The sequence below is a fragment of the Trypanosoma cruzi genome, genomic scaffold, assembly GCF_000209065.1.
Source record: "Trypanosoma cruzi strain CL Brener 1047053517087 genomic scaffold, whole genome shotgun sequence".
Lineage (NCBI taxonomy): Eukaryota > Euglenozoa > Kinetoplastea > Trypanosomatida > Trypanosomatidae > Trypanosoma > Trypanosoma cruzi.
The window spans coordinates 313,064-329,805 of NW_001849447.1; the positions used below are offsets into that span (position 1 = coordinate 313,064).

Consider the following 16,742-nt stretch of genomic DNA (forward strand, 5'->3'; position numbering starts at 1 on the left):
CCCGCATCGGGGTTTGTTGGGTACAATGAGGCAAACTGTGGTCTTGTTTCTCTATTCGCTCCGCATGAATGGGGAACAGGGGCTTGCTCGAGCGTATAATCCTCTTTTCTTTTTTTTTTTTTTTTTCTGTGTGTTGTTTTACCTTTTACTTGCAATGAACCAAAGAAGCCGCTTCCGGGAAAAAAAATATTTATATTTATAATATATAATGGTTGGGTTATGAGGGAGATCAAACGAGCAGCGAAAACGAAGGATGTAAAGGAAGCCTGAAGGATGAAAATGTGAGATTGAAGAGAGGACAAGGGAAGAAACGTGCGGATAATGTAAATGAATATACGCAAGTTGTGTGTAGTGTGGGAGGGGGAGAGAGTCAATTGAGAAGGAGATGAAGGAATGGAGAAAGAGTGGGTGGGGGAACAAATTAAAATTCTTAAAGCTTACTGGGTGCCACAGGGAGGGGTGTGTTATAAGCGATTTGGAAGTGGAGCAATGCCTTTTTGCCTTGTTTTTCCTACTTGCAAATAGTGGCGATTTTCTTTTTGTTTTATTTTGTCCTTATATCATTCTTGGCGCTTGTCTGGCGTTGCATCACTGTGCTGGCGGATTAATCAGCAGGAACCGCATGCGCTCGTGACAGTTATGGCTGAGAAATTTAGTTGTTTTTTTTTTTTTCCTCGCTCATATTTTACCTTTTTTTTTTTTTTTTGCTGTTTTTTATATGCGATTTTTTTTTCCTATTTCCTTCTTTACCGTCCTTGCGACAGAATGCAGGAGGGGGAGGAGAAGTAAACTGAGACGGGAGCAGGCAAACGCCAAGAACCATTTGACCCGCAGCGGAGGAATAAAACGGGAAAAGAACGAGAACACCAGCAAGATGAAAGCGCTACAGTAACACAGTGAGCCATTTTTGCTGCGTAAAGGGGGGGAAAACGGGAAGACGATAATTTGATCGCTCTTTGTTTTTTTGTTTTTTTGTGCACGGAAAGACAGATGGACGGTCTCTTTCCCACTCTCTCGCTCTCTCCCAGTTTATACATTTATACCTATCTCTTTCTGTATGCGTGGCTCACATCTTGGCGGTGTTGATTGACACTTTTGTCTCATCCTTCCTTTACAATTTATTCCAATATTTCAGGGTGGCCCAGAAGGGAATCGTGCGGGCCAAGGAAGTAGCAAAGAAAAAAAAAAAAAAAAAGAATCAACAAAACAAGGTTTGCCTTTTTTTATTTTTATGTTGATGTGTGTGACAGTATGGTGGGAAGCACGGGACTTAGTTTGGATGATGACATAGTCCGTTTCATTTCATGCCCCTCTAATTCTTCTTGTTGCAGTTTTGCAGCCACGGAATCTCATGTCTTTTTTGGTCATACCAGTGGCGAAATGACTGTTTGTCGTCTGGAGCACCACTCCAAAGGACTTGAAACTGTCGCTTCAGTAACGACTCTTCTTCCTGCTGAATTGAATGGGGCAAAGGGCGAAAATCTACGCAATAAGAGGACCATGTCCTTGGCGATTGATTGTCTCTGTGTGTGTCCATATGCTTCGATCAGTGGTACCCTTATATCGAGTTTGCACAGAGGCTATTTTGTTACATTTGTGACATTTGACGCCATGAGTTCGCGCTCTGGTGCTGGAGGTATGCAAATTGGTAGATCACTGGAACTTTTTGCGGATGAGACAAGCTTGCAATATACAAACCGTGTAACCGCTCACTGTTGGTTAGATGATGATACATTTCTTGTGGGATGCCTTAACGGAACGGTGTTGGCAGTGTCAGCGTCTGTAAACGATTCACACCGTGTCATGTTAAGGGAGGGATCACCCATTATACAGATGGTGTGGGATGCGGAAACGAGTGTTTTAGTTATTTCCTCTGTGCGGCGCAGCATTGTGGTCACGTATGCAAACGGCTCTATGACATTCAAACCGATAGGGAATAAGCCCCGGGAGGAAGGTCTCTTTGGAGCCTGTATTTGGCCAATAAACCATGCGGTGTATGCTGCGCGGCACAACGCGCGTGTTTTTGAATATGTCCCTTCAAAGGGTGAAGTTTCACGGACATACCGAATGGAGTCCGATGTAGCGCTGGGAGTCTTAAAGCCCTTGCGTCTTTCATCATTCTTGGTGGGTTCTTCTCAGGGGGATGAGAATTTGGACGGGGGCAAGGAACAGTTTTTTTTACCCGTTTTGCTGTGGTCTGAAGGCCCGCGATTTATTAGTTTTTTGCTTTTATCTGCTACAGACACCCATCACATCACACGGCGTTTTGATGATGTGGCTATTGTTTCCAGTGTGATTCTTTCTTCCATAGCGTTGGTCTTGTGCTCCGACGGTCGTCTCATGTATATTCCCTTGGGAATCAATCCGTTATGCCTTCAAGACGATCGGGTGGACAATGCCCGTGAAATATTGGCCCGACCGGAGTCTGAACAAACGCACGATGCGGCAATTACCAAAAAACGGGTCCATCGAATAAAAGTTGTGAAGAGAATTGTTCGTGTGGTACGGCGGAGAGAATTGTTGGGGCAGAGAGTGTCGCCAGAGCTACCAGGGGGAGTTGCACCTTTTTCAGATTGTGCAGACTCCATTGAGTCTTCTTCTTTCACCACAGATGACAAGGCGCACAGTTGTGATTCTCCTGTTAGCCTGAAGCGGACATTATCTTTGCACCGTAACAATAGCTTCACTGACGAGGCGGATGCAGAAGGAATGGCTCAAAACGATGATTTGGGTGAGAGCCGTACTTTACAAGAAGGAAGCGGTCATGCAAATAATTGTTTATTTTCAAATCCCTCTGACGCAGTCACAAAGGTGCCAATTGTAGATGGAGACATTCCTTTTGGTGAGAGTAGCACTACTAACAGAATGAATTTTGTTAGAAAAGAACATGAAATGCAGGAAGAAAAGTCCGTGTGGAAATCCAAGCGTTTTTTTCTGGAGTTGGACCGAATAATCCGCCTTTTTAATGTCCATGCTCTCCACCTTGGTGAACATGAGCAGCTTTACACGGCCGTAAAAGAATTTCTTCCACTTTTGGAAGAACGGATGATTGAATGTGGGTTACTGACGAAGTCTTTTCACTCGGTGTTGAGCCAGGTAAGAGTTATCTCATGCGGTGCCAATTCCCCTGCGACATGCGACAGCAACAGAGAGGATACAAGCTCTTTTATCGAGGAAGAAGCCACCGTGAATGCACTACGAAATGTGCTTAAATCGGCCCTTGCATGGTCCATCAAAGATAAAACTGGTGATAAAGAAAACCCATGGGTTCAGACGCTTTTTATTCTTTATTTACTGCTTGCGGTCCCGTGGCCTGCGCCCCTTTTTCTGCCAAGGCGTCATGCAACAGAACGCTATGTGGGGGAACTGGAAAGTTGGAGGTCGCGAGGAATAGAGGAGGAATGGTGCTTGGAGGAAGCAAGCGTTATTGAAAAGACAGTAAAACGCTCTGGTGCAGACGGTCGTTATCTGCCGCTAGTTCTTGCCCTCAGTACCTCTTTTGTTTCTTCAATGACAAAAACACAGTCTGGAAGAAATACTCGGTTACGACTTTTAGGCGTGGTCAACGGCCACGAACAGTGTATTTCATTGGTGTTGCAGCTCCAGGTTGACCGGCGTTCTCTGATGGAATCTGAGTGTCCCTTGTCAATGGGGTTTCATTTGGAACAACTCATTGTTGAACAGTCCCCGCAAATAGTTGATGCCATGGAAGCGTCTCGTTACCCTTTCTGTTTCTTTTACCTCTATTTTCCGTATATCTTTGCCACATATCCATCGAAGGCGATCATTTTGTCCATGCGACATTATCCAGGTACTTCCTTGGCGTTTTTTGAATGGGCGTTGTCGAGCTCCGTTCAAGGAGCAGCATTTCAACAACTGCGCAAGATGGGAAGTGAGGTGGAACGACTTTCTTTAGAGGATGTTGCTGATGGTTTGGCAGACTTGGTACTTGCTCTGTTTGAAGCATCGGGGCCAAGCATCTGTGATTCTCCGGCTGACTACCTCGCTTGTTTACGAATTTTGCTTCAGAGACGTTTTGCATTGTTGTGGGCACGAATAAAAATGGGGCAAATGAGACTTAAACAAATGACATGTGGTGCGGATGCGAGGGAGACTGTGCAGTTGCATCATGCAGAAGAAGGATCCTCGACTATTTTGCGCACTCAACGTAAGCTACAGCGAGTTGAGAGGGGTGTCTTGGGTTTGCTGCAACTTATGCAGAGCGTCATAATCACTATTGGGGTGGGGAATTCAGTTCAGAAAGAAGAGTTCAAGCAGGATGTTCTCAGCCTTCTCGAGGAGCATGACTTTCCAGAGGGTGTTGTGGAGCTGTGTTGGATACGAGAGTATATTGAATACTGTATTAAGAAGGGGTGCTTAGAGCGACTGCTGTCGCTTTTTCAAATTCCTGGCGCCACCTCGCAGAAAGAATGGGCGTTTTTATTTAAACGGGCGCATGAGGAAAACAAGCTGGAGATTGCCATGCTTTTTTGTCTCTCGGTAGAAAAGTTGCCGGATCGTGTGCAGCAGTTGTTGGAAAATGCTTTTCCCAAGCGGTTTGTATCCGTGGAGGACGCGCATGGCGATGAGCAGCTGGAGAGAGTGGCGCTGAAGCTCAGCATGCTGTTCTGAATGTTAACAACATGCTTACCCCTAATACACGTTTATCTACATATATATATTGACCCTTGTTTTTTTGCTAGTTTTACTTCTTTTTCTTGTTTTTGTTTTGTGTATTTGTGTATGTGAGTTTATTTTGCGACTTATTTTTATTTCTTGCCCAGTGGCAGGAATTGGCGGGGAATATTCGAATCCATTTTTTATTTTTATTTTGCTCGTAGTCAATGCCACCGCTTACTCTGGAACAGGTGCTGGCACGCTCTATGCGATTGCCACGCAAGCACATGAAGCATACTGCTACTCCTATGGCGAGCAATCCGGCAATAGGCATATCCACCCCGCTTGACAACTCATTGGGGCGTGGAGATAAAAGCGTCGCCAAGTTGTTCAGCCTCATTGAGAAGGATGAAGAATCCACGGCCGCTGGACGACCTTTTATTCACCAGTCGAATAATCTTATTCGGAACAGTCATGATTTACTTACATACCTGCACACCGCGAAGCGAATGCGGGCATGGGAAGACGCCTTGCGATCCTTTGCTGAGGTTACTAAAATGTTGTTGATCAACCAAACGGAGGAGGGCGATGGTGTTTCACTCACCTTACGAGAGGGAGCCGAGGGTGCTGAGGGTGTCACAGCCAGCGTTAGTCATTTGGCTTTACTCCTCGACACATGTGCATCGGCAAAGCAGTGGCATTTGGTGGAACAAATTGGTGAGATATTTCGGAGCCAATCCCGTCAGACTTTGATTGATGCAGTTGCGGTGTTGGCCAATACGAAAAAGGAGACTATAGGTGAGGGGCTGTACGGCTGGGAGCGCGCACTTCATTTTCTGCAGACAAGGATACCACCTGAGGAACAACCTGTTGAGGCATATAACGCGTGTATAGCAGCGTGTGAAACAGCACTTGAATGGGAAGGGGCCTTGGCCATTGTGCGTTCCATGGGACCGAATCCACTCCAAAACCTGGACTCCAAAGTTTTTTCAGGCACAACAGGAATTGGTGTAGCGTCCGCTGGTTCGACGGTGGAAGGGGTTTCTTCCTCTTTAGGGACAGAGGCGAGGGAGGAGAGCGTTCTCGCTACTTTCCCCCCACCAGTACCAGATGTGGTCACGTATGCAACCTTAATATCGGTCTTGGAGCAGAGTGGGAAAGAAGCGTTGGCGAGCGAAGTTCTTCAACGACTACCTCCAGTGGAGAAGGAGGAAATCACTGCGTCATATGCCGCTTTGATTCATGTATGGTCTGAGCAAAAATATCGCAATCATCGCCGTCGGTTTTAACCTAAATCCAATTTTCTTTTCTCTGTTTCCATGGCTTTGTCGCTGTGTGGTGTGCCCTTTTTTACTCTTAAATGTATACTCTTTTTGTGAAGAGTAGGTTTTTTTTTTTTTTTTTTTTTTTTTTTTTGCAGTTAAATGACTTTTTTTTTTTATGTATGTACCTGTGCCTGTCTGTGTGGTTATGTCGTATTCTGTTGCCTTTTCCTATTCATGGCTTTTTTCCCCTCTTGGGTGTATGTGTGATGGTCTCTCGTTGCGGTCAGGAATTTATTATTAATATTCTTAGGAATTGACGTGATTTTTTACAAATAGCGTGAGGGTTAATTTTGCATGTCGGTGCGGGCGATGAACTGGATACAGAGGAACCTCGGCTTTGACGTAACCGGTGAGTGGGCACAGCAGGTTTCGCTAAATGTTGGGGGCGTTACATTTTTGACGTACCGAGCGACTTTTAGGTCATTCCACGAACACCCCATATTCGGGCCGATAGTCAACGGCACCGGGAAAGTCAGCGAGGACGGCTCTTTTTTCATTGATCGTGATGGTGTAACATTCCGCCACGTTCTCAACTTCCTTCGCACCGGTGCCTTGCTGCTGCCTGAGTCTTTTGATGAGTGGGAGCAGCTACTCAGCGATGCACAGTTCTTCCAGTTACCGGAGCTAGAGAAGGCCATTCTTGGAAGATTTGAGTACCAGCGATTGGTTTTCCGCCGGGCACTCCCGCAAGCCGTATTTGTGCACTGGCCAGGGGGCAATCAATCTAAAAATGGGGTTGTGATTGAGCCTCAACTGCCCGCGTTGAAGATTTCTGACGATGGATCGGGGGTACACTACCAAGGGGAACTGCTGCGGAGCATCGACGAGTTGATCACGACCCTGCTTTCAGCATATGGATTTGTTATTCAGCATTGGAATAAGCGAGAGGGCAAGGTATTTCTAAGCCTTGGCTGCACATGAGGAGACATTATCTCCTAGCCGAATCCGTCACTAAAATGTGTTTTTCCCTCATTTTTTCTTACCTTTCAATTTTCATTTTTCTTTATTTTTCCCTTTCTCACAGTTCTTTTTTTTTTTTTTTTTTGTGTGTGTGTATGTGTAGATACGCACTCAGAGAAAATATATGCATATATTTGACTTTGGGTGTATTAGTTTTTGGAAGTTTTGAAATGCTCAGGGGAACTGCAGGGGCCAACTAACGCCGATTCCCTTCGCTGCGGTATCCCACAAATCAGCTACTCATGAAAATTTCTTATTATTATTTTATTTGCTTTTCTTGGTGACAGAGGCTCCCCTTATTTTCCCTGCGTGTGGAAATGGCACACCACCCAAATTTAAATACATGTTGTCTTTTTTTTCTTTAAACGTCTGTTGTTGCAATAAACAAACAAGGGGTGTTTAACGCACAGGAGCGGAGTGTTGTTGGACATGGTGCAGCGCACTCTGCTAGATTTTGTGCGGAAAAAGGACCCAAGTCCAAATGTGATTAACGTGGACGCGGAATCGGATGAACAGGACGAGGCGGCTTCACGGAAACGCCGTATGCAAGGTGTGAGGGAACCGGCCCTGGCCTTCACCAAACCAAGGACGGAAAATAAGGACGATATCTGTTGCAGCAACAACTTCTCGGCTCTTATTACGGACTCCGGCTGGCGTGCCTTTCTGCAACCTCTTACTTCCACCACTAACTTCCGTAACATAGAGCAGTTTATAGAGGGAGAGAAGACGAAGGGAAAAGTTATTCTTCCCCCAAGTGATTTAATTTTTTCCGCCTTCAACAGTACACCACTCGACAGGCTCAAGGTGGTACTGCTGGGGCAGGATCCATACCACAACATTGGTCAGGCGCATGGGTTGTGCTTTTCTGTGCTTCCTGGTGTTCGTCCACCACCGAGTTTACTGAACATGTACAAGGAGCTTACCACCGATATATCTGGGTTCAAGTCACCTCCACACGGCTATCTACAATGCTGGGCGGAGCAAGGTGTGTTGATGCTTAACGCAACGCTCACTGTGGAGGCACACCAGGCTAATTCCCATGCAAAGTGTGGCTGGCAGGCCTTTACCGATGGCGTTATTCGTTTGCTTTCTGAGAAGCATCAAAGACCAATTGTGTTTCTTCTTTGGGGTGGATTTGCACGGAAGAAAATCACATTGATTGACCAGAAGCGGCATCTTGTCATTGAAAACGCGCATCCGTCTCCACTCAGCGCGGCCAAATGGTGGGGCTCTCGACCCTTTTCAAAGTGCAATGCGGCTTTGACACAGCTGGGGCATTCCCCCATCGACTGGAGTATTCCCATGTCAGTGGAAAGACGTCACTAACGGAACGGGTTTGGCAGACAAACCGGATGGAGATTTTGTTGTGTGTTTCACTTATTATTATTATTATTATTATTATTATTGTCATTGTTCTTGTGGGATGGTTTTTTCTTTCTTGAGTTTTGCGGATATATTTTTTTTTTTTGCGCGCTTTTTATTTGTAGAGCTGTGCCGCCAAAGACCACACATAAAAGACTGGAGAGAACTGCCTCCCCCCGTATTCCCCTCCCTTTTCCTCCTATTCCAGACACACTTAAAGTAAAAAGAAAAGGTGAAGTTGGTGATTGTCGTTTTATCCAAATGCGGTCGAGTGTCAAATTCGCCGCAGATGATGAGTCGACACCGAAGGACCCGGAGTTGAGTGCCACTCTCATGTCGAAAATAGAGGATGTGGACTTTGACACCTTTCAGCGTACAGTGCAGATGCAACGAGAGCGGGGCATGCCACCCCCGCCGCGCCCTGTCCTCAAGCGGATTCCTGAATCTACGGATGACTTTTTGCGTAATTTTTTCCTGCGAAACGGCATGTACCGCACAATGGAGGCATTTGAGATTGAGTGGTACGAGAAGTACGGGTCAAAGCCGCTCTCAGATGCTCCTGTTTTCGCGGATAACTATCTTGAGACCGCAGCTCTTCAGGATCGCATTGATGTCTTGGAGCACCAACTTCGCCAGCATGCCGAGTTGACGGCAAAAACCACGAAATTATTTCTCCAAACGAAGAAGGAGCGGGATTTTCACCGTGCCAACCACAATCGTGTGGTTCAAGAGAAAAACAGGGTTGCAAAGCTTCTTCGTCAGGCACAACGCCATGCGGAGGATATTACTCCAACTCTAAATGAACTTCGTCAGAAGTGTGAGACACTGCACAAAGGAAAAGTACTGCTTACTATAGAGAGGGATAAGTTGGATGCCAAGGCTTCGAGGCTAGAGAAACAAATAGAAAACATGGAACGGATGCTAAAGTCAGAAGTGGAAGGGGAAACTCGCTCCAGAGCAACAGAGGCCGCATTTGAACGGAAGGACGGGCATGTTGCCAAAGCCAGTGATGCAAATCCAAATGAAAAGAAACGTGGTGGTCGAGCTGTTAGAACGACAGAGAGTTCATCTGATGGATTTCGATGGCCGGCAGATGAAAGATCAGGATCTAAAAGCGTGAATACGAATTACGTTGCTCGAACTGAGCCATTCACATGGGTTTGCCAATCATCATTTAAAGCGCATTCCATGCCCGTGACAAGAGTTGCTATGCACCCCGAGAAGCCAGCTGTTGCCAGCTCCAGTGACGACGGTACTTGGCGGCTTTCTGCGTTACCACAGGGTGAGCTTGTAATGTCTGGTGACGGCCATAAGAGTTGGATCTCATCGGTGGCTATGCATCCTACTGGGACCATGGTGGCCACTGCGTCAGGCGACAAGACTGTGAAACTGTGGGATTTTGCCACGAACAGTTGCAAGTTGACTCTTAAAGGTCATTGTGACAGTGTATGGTGTCTGGACTTTCAGGAAACCGGCCTTCTTTTGGCCAGTGGAGCGCTTGATCAAACGGCTCGCGTTTGGGATGCTACAACTGGTAAGTGCCGTCAGACACTCCGGGGACACGTGGATACCGTGAATGCTGTGGTGTGGAAGCCATACACTAATATACTATGTACAGGTAGTGGAGACAAGACTGTTTCTTTGTGGGATTCCCGTATGAACTGTTGTGTACAGACATTGTATGGCCATCGCAACATTGTTCAGTCTGTAGCGGTGTTAGGCACAACAGAAACTTTGGCATCCTGTGATGCGGATGGCGTTGTTGCGCTTTGGGACGTACGTCGCATGGAACAAAAACTAACTGTTGATTGCGGACCGTACGCAGCGAATCATGTAGCTTCCGATGGCACTGGGATGTATCTTGCTGTCTCCAGTGAGGACGCCACAATTAAAATTATTGATATACCAAATTCCACTGTAGGCGTACTTGCGGGGCATGAAGACGGCGTTCAGTGTGCTGTCTTTGACCCGTCGACCAACAGCTTCATCGTCAGCGGTTGCAGGGATGGTACAATAGGCTACTGGCGCTAGGGGGGTGGATGCCTGTCAAGGTACCGGACGCGAGAGAAAAAGCCTGAGCGGGTTGCCGAGGAATGTGAGGGGAAGATGAAAAAAAAAAAGGAGATAAAAAAAACAGTGTGAAAACGAATAGAAAAAAAGAAGAGTGTGTGTTGAGTTTTCAGACGCGAAAAAAGGGGGATACCTGCAGTGTTTTCACACATCTTTTCTTACGTTTTTCATATGCTGTCGTCATGTAAATCAGGCATTCTTGTGTTATCCTTTTTTTTTTTCCAAGCTCTTTATGGGTGTTAGCAATTTTCAAAAAGAAGAAAGCCCATTGGATGAATGGGAGTCACGTTGACAACTGCAATGTAAAGGGAAAATAAGACGACAGCGGCAGCGGTGTTAACGAGAGAGAGAGAGAGAGAGAGAGAAGGAAAAAAGAAGTTTATGTATATATGTATATGTGTAAAATTTTTTTGTTTTTTTCTTGTTGCTGTTCCTGCAAATTATTAGACCTGATTTGCATCGGGCATTCTGTCCACAAAAAATAGAAAAGTTTTGGCTATCATCGTGTTTGTGTCGTTTCCGACTGGAGGGTGTTGATACCATAGGCCATGTCTGTCGTCCGGGTGTCAATTACGCACTCATCGAGTGGGATACGTGTCCCCGAGAAGCGCTACGAACTTTCACAGACGATTGCGAGCATTAAGAGCAACATTTTCACGCACTTTGCCACACCTCCAGAGCAAATGCAGCTTCAGCTTATCGATGACCGAGGCGTCAAGGTGGAGTCAAGCATGGCAGACGACAAGCAGCTCGGGTACTACCAGTGCAGAGATGATTTTGTCATTCATGTTGTGGACCTTCGACCAACGCAGCAAATAGCAAACTTTGAGGACGTGTCTCAGGTACAGAAGTATGAGATAACAGAAGAGGCATACAGCAAACGGGAGGACAATGCTCGGGCTTTCCGCCAACTCATGATGGCAAGACAACGTGAGGAGGCCGAAAAGGCTGGTAATCCTCTTCCAAAGGAACTGGACGCAGACAGCTACAAGGAAACGGCTGAGAAGATCCACGTCGATGATCGTTGCCAGTGCCAGCCTGGAGACCGTCTGGGAACGGTGCGGTTTGTTGGCCGCGTTGCGTCGCTGAAGCCAGGCTATTGGATTGGCGTTGAGTTTGACGAGCCTGTGGGGAAGGGTGACGGTAGTGTCAAGGGGACGCGTGTGTTCGAATGTCAGCCGAAATATGGCGGGTTTTTACGTCCGGACCAGGTGACAGTCGGGGATTTTCCACCAGAGGAGTTTTAGTGAAATGCGGTCCATAATTTTGAATCATTTTACCGAAGATAAAACAAGACGCTTTGCGCATACAATTATCTATTTTTTGGACTGTTGCATTTGTTTTTTTTTTTCACTTTGTACCTGTAAATGGTATATATATATACATATCTTTTTTCTTATTATTACTATTATTATTATTATTTACCTTTTGCGCTTTGCCTCTGCGTGTGTTTGTGCGTGGATTTTTGGGGTAGTGCAGGGGGGGAAGAGCCGATAGATTGTGACGCAATGCAGTCGCATGAAGCGGCTCGTCCAAGAGGAGGTTGCCCTTTGGAGGACAACGACGGCGAAAAATTCGTTGGGCTCATTGATGCGGATGAGACCAATACGAAGGTTAATTTGTCTAGCATGTGGATGGATGAGTGCGAGGAGGGCGTTGACGCAGCGGCCTCGAAACTCACCACAGATCGTCTCCTCTCACGGATCCTCTTATTTTCTGCCATGCGCGTACTGAAACGAAACTCGGCGAAGGGGGTTCAGGCAAGGATTCCCTGCAACACTTTTTTCCCCAGCGATGCACACTGTCCAGACCGGGGTCGGTCGTTGAAGTTAAATTGTGTTAGGGGCGATTCACCACTCGATATTGACGAATATGAACTGTATGATTCGTCTGCGAAGCCTTTTTTGGTTTTTGCTCCTTCAGTTTCTCTTTCCGCGGAGAAGTCAGAATGCACCGCACACGTATCCACGACGTTTGTTTCTTTGATTGTGGATGTGGATTTGCCGGAAACACCCCGATTTGCGACGCCTCACTACACACCAGCGGTGGTGCAGTGGTCCTCCATTCAACTTTGAATGTGAGCTTGTGCAAATGAAGAAAAAGGATAATAATGTCTACGAGGAGGTATGTGTGTGCATCACTTCGGGGGCGTTGGTCGGCTGAACCCCGCTGAGAAGTTCTTAGGGGAAGTAACATTTTGCACTTCCACTTTGGAAAACCCCATTATTAGCTTAAGCACTTCTAAAGAGACTTTTTGTGAGGGCGACCAGTTATCATTGATAATTGTCATTGTTGTTTTGAAATTATTATCACAATTACCCTTTTGTTTTTCTGTTTTAATGATCCCTGTGATTTGGGAAGGTGAAAAGGTTTGTCACTGGACCATCATTTCTTCGCATCTCTTCTGACTTTTTTTTTTTTTTTTCCAGTCCCTTTCTGTTATTGTTATTATTATTCTCTTGATGCAATGCGATTGGAGGCATCAAGGTTGACTGCCTTCTGGAGCAGAGAGGAATTAGGGAAATAAAGCTTTTTGATGTGCCCACTGAAGGGCATACATGCATGTGTACAAATAATTATTGTATTGGCCTGTGCACTCTTCTCTTTCTCCATTTAGCCTTTTTTTTTTATTTTCCCCCTTTTTTCTGCGTGGTTGATTTTCTTTTCCGTCTTGTTAGTTTTTTGTTTTATCTTTTTTATTTATTTATTTATTTATTTATTTATTTATTAATTTATTAATTTATTTATGTAATGTTCTTTTTTTTTCTTTTTTCTCCTCTCCGCACTGCGCCTGCCTTTCCCCACTTTTCTGCAATTTGCCTCTTCGTGCCCCTCTTCACTTGTTTTCCTTTGTGGGATGATTGGCCACCGGAGGGGTTGGCGAGAAGGAAGGCCTCGAAACACTGTCAGCGAAAAAGGGAAACAAAACGAAGCATAAAACAGAAGGATATAATAAGAAAGAAAAAATAAAACGAAACAAAATTCAGCCAACGGGATAAATCGAAATAAAAGTGAAAAGTAAAAAAGACTGGAACGTAAAAAAAAAAAAAAATTTTTATATATATATTGAAAAGAAACGAGAGTACACCGGGCATAAACAACCAGCGGGTTCGAACTGGGTGGGAGACGAAGACGGACGTGGTGGAACTTTCAGAGTGGATGTACACACGAATTCATAATCACCGCAAACTTCATAATGACAATCGCAAGGGATATGAGAAGGAAAAAATGATATGGGAGACAGCGCCAACAACGTCAACGTCAAAGAACTAGTGGGGAGACAATCACCAGGTGATGAAATATTGGCATTAGACATGATCACAATATTCTTGCTCGCGTTTTGTCAGCTTGGAATATGCCGTGATGAAAGATAAGAGTTTAGTTAGTAATTACAGCCATGTGCCTGTGTTGCACTCTGTTGGAGTGGGTGTGGGAATGGGGGATTTTTTTTTTGTTTTTTTGTTTTCTTATGAGTTGTGAATACCGCGTATCTATTTCTGAGCTTCTGTGTCTCTGTACATTGGGCCTTGTTGTTGCATCCCATCCGTTTTAATTTCCTGTGAAACGCTTTTTTTCTTTTTTTTTTTTTTTTCTTTCTTGTCTATTGCCAGACAGGTGTAGAACAGGGTGCGAGGCAGGCTTTGTTGTCTCTCTGGGAATAATACATAGACGTCATTACTCGCACAACCGATATTTGGCACGCACCAAATCCTTTTTTGTGATTTTGATTGATTGGGCTATTGTTGGTGATGCAATATTTTACTTATTTTTGTTGTTTTTTTTTTTTTTTTTTTTTTTGAAGGAGGGGGAAAGGGAGAGGGGAAACCCAAACCGATTTGCCTTTTCCGTTCATTTATATTTTATATTTTATATTTATTTTTAATTTCACACCATCCAGGGATGCTGCCGTATCAAAAGGTTCTGAAGGTTTTGCAGAAATTGAGGATAGTGGACTATTTGCTTTGTGTGTTTCTATGTACTGCCGCTTTAACAATTGGGAAAAAGGTGCGTCCGCATTGTCGTCAATTTTCTTGGCAAGACGCAACAATCGGACACACCTACGCTGGGGCTGGATTATTTCCCTCTTGGTCTTTGGCTCCCATCGCCATTTTGCCCGCATTAATCTACTTTGTCGTTGAGCTCATCCGCGCGCTGCTGTGGCGACCCGACACGAGACCCTCTCACGGGCCTTCTACCTCCCTGGACTTGGTCACCAATGCACTGGAAACAAGGAACAGTGAACGGATGAATATGCGACGGTGTCACACCGAAGAAGCTGATGGTGGCACTGTCATCAATACAAGCGACGGGGAAGAGGCGGGTGGCAATGCACGGTGGTGGCTCTTTTTGGAAAAATTGAATCACTGGCTTCTCGCTCAGGCGTTTTCTGTGACGCTGAGTATGTTTATTGTTGACATCACGAAATTATACGCCGGTCGTCTGCGTCCTGACTTCCTTGCGCGATTGGAAAATGAAGGTTACAGCGAGAAATCAACGGGGGTGGACTGGTGCAAAGTTGCACGTGAAGGGAGATTGTCTTTTCCATCGGGTCACGCCGCCATCTCGTTTTCTTCAATTGTTACATTGGTGCTGTTTTTTGTGGGGCATCTGCAAGTATTTTATTTTGCGTCCCCATTGCGTCTTTTTTTGTCTATGCTGCCGCTAATTTTACCAATTGTTGTTGCTGTTTCCCGGACACGTGACAACCGTCATCATTTCTCTGATGTTTTGGCTGGAGGCATCATTGGAACAGGCTGTGCACTTCTCTCCGTGACTGTCCTGTTTCGTGTCGTGAAACGTAATGGGATGTTCTTACCACGTCGACAGGATTATGCCTCAAAGAGGTGATTACGCGCTTTGTCCTTCACTGAAGGATTTTTTTTTTTATCCCGTTGTCCTTTTTTTTTTTATTTTCTTTATTGTGATGTGGGCTTCTTAAGCGATCAATATATTTTTTTTTTTTGATGACTTATTTATGGTGCATTCTACACCGATGAGTGTAGCGGGGGGTTTGGTGAATTTTTGGAGATATTGAAGTGTGAGTGTACCTGAGTACAGCGGTGGAAAATTGTGTGGATTTGCAGGGAGTGGCGTCATGAAGAAAATAAAAGGCGAACTTTATTTTTTGACTGACGGTTTTTTTCTCTGTTGATGTTCGTTGTTTTTCTTTTTTCTTTTTTCTTTTTTTTTTTTTTTTTGTTTTGTTTTGTTGCTGCTTTTATTTAAAACGGCGGTTTTTTCCGCTTTCTTTTCTTTTAGTGGCTATTTATTACCCAAAAGAGAACTTTTGGCAATATGATGTTCAAGTCAGGCAAAATGAACTTTGTATGGAGGTGGAGGGTGTTTGATTACGTTACTTGTGTCGTCTTTGGACTTGTCGGGGCACTCGTCGGCATCCTCGTACGGCCACACTGCCGTCCGTTTGTCTTTGACGACACCAGCATCAGCCAACCTCCAAGCCACACCGAGACATCCCCGACGTACTCTGTCCTTATCGCCGTGATTCTTGTCATTTTCATTTACGCTACGGGGGAGTACTTCACCTGGCGGGAACACGGGAAGCACATGGTGGCCAAGCATCTGAATGCCTGGATCCTTGTGCAGTCTTTCAGCGTTTCCCTTGACTACTGCATTGTGAACCTTTGCAAACTGTACGCGGGGAGACTGCGGCCTGATTTCATTCATCGTCTGGCGAAGGAAGGCATCACGGAAAGTAATTTTAATCAGTTCACACACGATCAAATATGTGGCGCGGCCCGTGAGGGGCGATTGTCATTTCCATCCGGCCACGCTTCGTCGTCATTCGCCGGGTTTGTTCCGCTGGTATTATATTTACTTTGCCGGACGGGAACCCTTCGTACTGGTGCATTCTACACAGCCGCCGCCTCCTTGCTTCCCCTCATCTTCCCTCTCGTCGTTTCCATCTCCCGCACACGCGATAACAAGCACCACTTCTCCGACATTGTGGGGGGCGCGGTTGTTGGTACATTCTCTGCTTTGTTTTCCGTCTTTCTTTCGTTTGTGGTGGGTCCTACAGGAGATTGGGTGATACGGAGCGAATCGTTTAGCACCCCTTCTGCCGCGTCTGCCGTGGGATCGGTGGCTCAAAATCCAATTGAGGAGAATGAGTTGAGGATAATGTGTACAGTGAATTCATCGAACGGCGCGGAATAATCTTTGAACTCACAAAGTATATGAAATGTTTTTAAATAGTGAAATTTACCTATTATAAATGTTAGGTGCAGAGATAATAATAACGCATGGAAACCTTATTTTAATTGATATATATATATTTTTAAAGGCACGCTATACAAATGTATGCATATCTATACGCACACATTCCCGCGTGAAAGTTTTTTACTGGAATTTATTTGGGCACTATATATCCATGTATATATGTATATATAT

At 45.3% G+C, this 16,742-nt stretch overlaps 8 protein-coding genes across 8 annotated transcripts, besides 31 other annotated features; all 8 read left to right on the forward strand.

Moving 5' to 3' along the window:
• Positions 1-4,731: part of a sequence feature (areas merged during assembly that could not be assigned to a particular haplotype. This can correspond to areas where the two haplotypes were merged or to regions with more than two copies in the genome that were merged during assembly.) that runs on past the window's edge.
• Positions 103-147: a sequence feature (T-rich).
• Positions 180-210: a sequence feature (AT_rich).
• Positions 657-748: a sequence feature (T-rich).
• Tc00.1047053511277.300 (uncharacterized protein) lies at positions 1,252-4,632 on the forward strand (the record flags this gene model as incomplete). The annotated part of the gene is made up of 1 exon (XM_816804.1): positions 1,252-4,632. One exon carries the CDS (start codon positions 1,252-1,254, stop codon positions 4,630-4,632), a length of 3,381 nt encoding a protein of 1,126 aa, XP_821897.1.
• Positions 4,689-4,777: a sequence feature (T-rich).
• Positions 4,732-5,176: a sequence feature (areas merged during assembly that could not be assigned to a particular haplotype. This can correspond to areas where the two haplotypes were merged or to regions with more than two copies in the genome that were merged during assembly.).
• Tc00.1047053511277.310 (hypothetical protein, conserved) lies at positions 4,845-5,906 on the forward strand (the record flags this gene model as incomplete). The annotated part of the gene is made up of 1 exon (XM_816740.1): positions 4,845-5,906. One exon carries the CDS (start codon positions 4,845-4,847, stop codon positions 5,904-5,906), a length of 1,062 nt encoding a protein of 353 aa, XP_821833.1.
• Positions 5,177-5,991: a sequence feature (areas merged during assembly that could not be assigned to a particular haplotype. This can correspond to areas where the two haplotypes were merged or to regions with more than two copies in the genome that were merged during assembly.).
• Positions 5,992-6,424: a sequence feature (areas merged during assembly that could not be assigned to a particular haplotype. This can correspond to areas where the two haplotypes were merged or to regions with more than two copies in the genome that were merged during assembly.).
• Positions 6,005-6,033: a microsatellite.
• Positions 6,237-6,863, forward strand: Tc00.1047053511277.320 (hypothetical protein, conserved; the record flags this gene model as incomplete). Its single annotated transcript, XM_816741.1, has 1 exon — positions 6,237-6,863. One exon carries the CDS (start codon positions 6,237-6,239, stop codon positions 6,861-6,863), a length of 627 nt encoding a protein of 208 aa, XP_821834.1.
• Positions 6,425-8,435: a sequence feature (areas merged during assembly that could not be assigned to a particular haplotype. This can correspond to areas where the two haplotypes were merged or to regions with more than two copies in the genome that were merged during assembly.).
• Positions 6,904-6,987: a sequence feature (T-rich).
• On the forward strand, positions 7,332-8,228 carry Tc00.1047053511277.330 (uracil-DNA glycosylase; the record flags this gene model as incomplete). The annotated part of the gene is made up of 1 exon (XM_816742.1): positions 7,332-8,228. The coding sequence occupies one exon, from the start codon at positions 7,332-7,334 to the stop codon at positions 8,226-8,228; it is 897 nt and encodes a 298-aa protein (XP_821835.1).
• Positions 8,280-8,317: a microsatellite.
• Positions 8,436-8,569: a sequence feature (areas merged during assembly that could not be assigned to a particular haplotype. This can correspond to areas where the two haplotypes were merged or to regions with more than two copies in the genome that were merged during assembly.).
• Tc00.1047053511277.340 (hypothetical protein, conserved) lies at positions 8,526-10,295 on the forward strand (the record flags this gene model as incomplete). Its single annotated transcript, XM_816743.1, has 1 exon — positions 8,526-10,295. One exon carries the CDS (start codon positions 8,526-8,528, stop codon positions 10,293-10,295), a length of 1,770 nt encoding a protein of 589 aa, XP_821836.1.
• Positions 8,570-8,854: a sequence feature (areas merged during assembly that could not be assigned to a particular haplotype. This can correspond to areas where the two haplotypes were merged or to regions with more than two copies in the genome that were merged during assembly.).
• Positions 8,855-9,697: a sequence feature (areas merged during assembly that could not be assigned to a particular haplotype. This can correspond to areas where the two haplotypes were merged or to regions with more than two copies in the genome that were merged during assembly.).
• Positions 9,698-11,819: a sequence feature (areas merged during assembly that could not be assigned to a particular haplotype. This can correspond to areas where the two haplotypes were merged or to regions with more than two copies in the genome that were merged during assembly.).
• Positions 10,676-10,699: a microsatellite.
• Positions 10,883-11,581, forward strand: Tc00.1047053511277.350 (tubulin-specific chaperone, putative; the record flags this gene model as incomplete). The annotated part of the gene is made up of 1 exon (XM_816744.1): positions 10,883-11,581. The coding sequence occupies one exon, from the start codon at positions 10,883-10,885 to the stop codon at positions 11,579-11,581; it is 699 nt and encodes a 232-aa protein (XP_821837.1).
• Positions 11,731-11,756: a microsatellite.
• Positions 11,820-13,658: a sequence feature (areas merged during assembly that could not be assigned to a particular haplotype. This can correspond to areas where the two haplotypes were merged or to regions with more than two copies in the genome that were merged during assembly.).
• Positions 12,954-13,029: a microsatellite.
• Positions 13,030-13,082: a microsatellite.
• Positions 13,247-13,386: a sequence feature (A-rich).
• Positions 13,659-14,215: a sequence feature (areas merged during assembly that could not be assigned to a particular haplotype. This can correspond to areas where the two haplotypes were merged or to regions with more than two copies in the genome that were merged during assembly.).
• Positions 13,903-13,933: a microsatellite.
• Positions 14,101-14,132: a microsatellite.
• Positions 14,186-14,220: a sequence feature (AT_rich).
• Positions 14,216-14,715: a sequence feature (haploid, non-Esmeraldo-like haplotype).
• Tc00.1047053511277.359 (phosphatidic acid phosphatase, putative) lies at positions 14,235-15,182 on the forward strand (the record flags this gene model as incomplete). The annotated part of the gene is made up of 1 exon (XM_816776.1): positions 14,235-15,182. The coding sequence occupies one exon, from the start codon at positions 14,235-14,237 to the stop codon at positions 15,180-15,182; it is 948 nt and encodes a 315-aa protein (XP_821869.1).
• Positions 14,716-16,742: part of a sequence feature (haploid, Esmeraldo-like haplotype) that runs on past the window's edge.
• Positions 15,496-15,542: a microsatellite.
• Tc00.1047053511277.370 (phosphatidic acid phosphatase, putative) lies at positions 15,630-16,508 on the forward strand (the record flags this gene model as incomplete). The annotated part of the gene is made up of 1 exon (XM_816745.1): positions 15,630-16,508. The coding sequence occupies one exon, from the start codon at positions 15,630-15,632 to the stop codon at positions 16,506-16,508; it is 879 nt and encodes a 292-aa protein (XP_821838.1).
• Positions 16,604-16,634: a sequence feature (AT_rich).
• Positions 16,714-16,742: part of a microsatellite that runs on past the window's edge.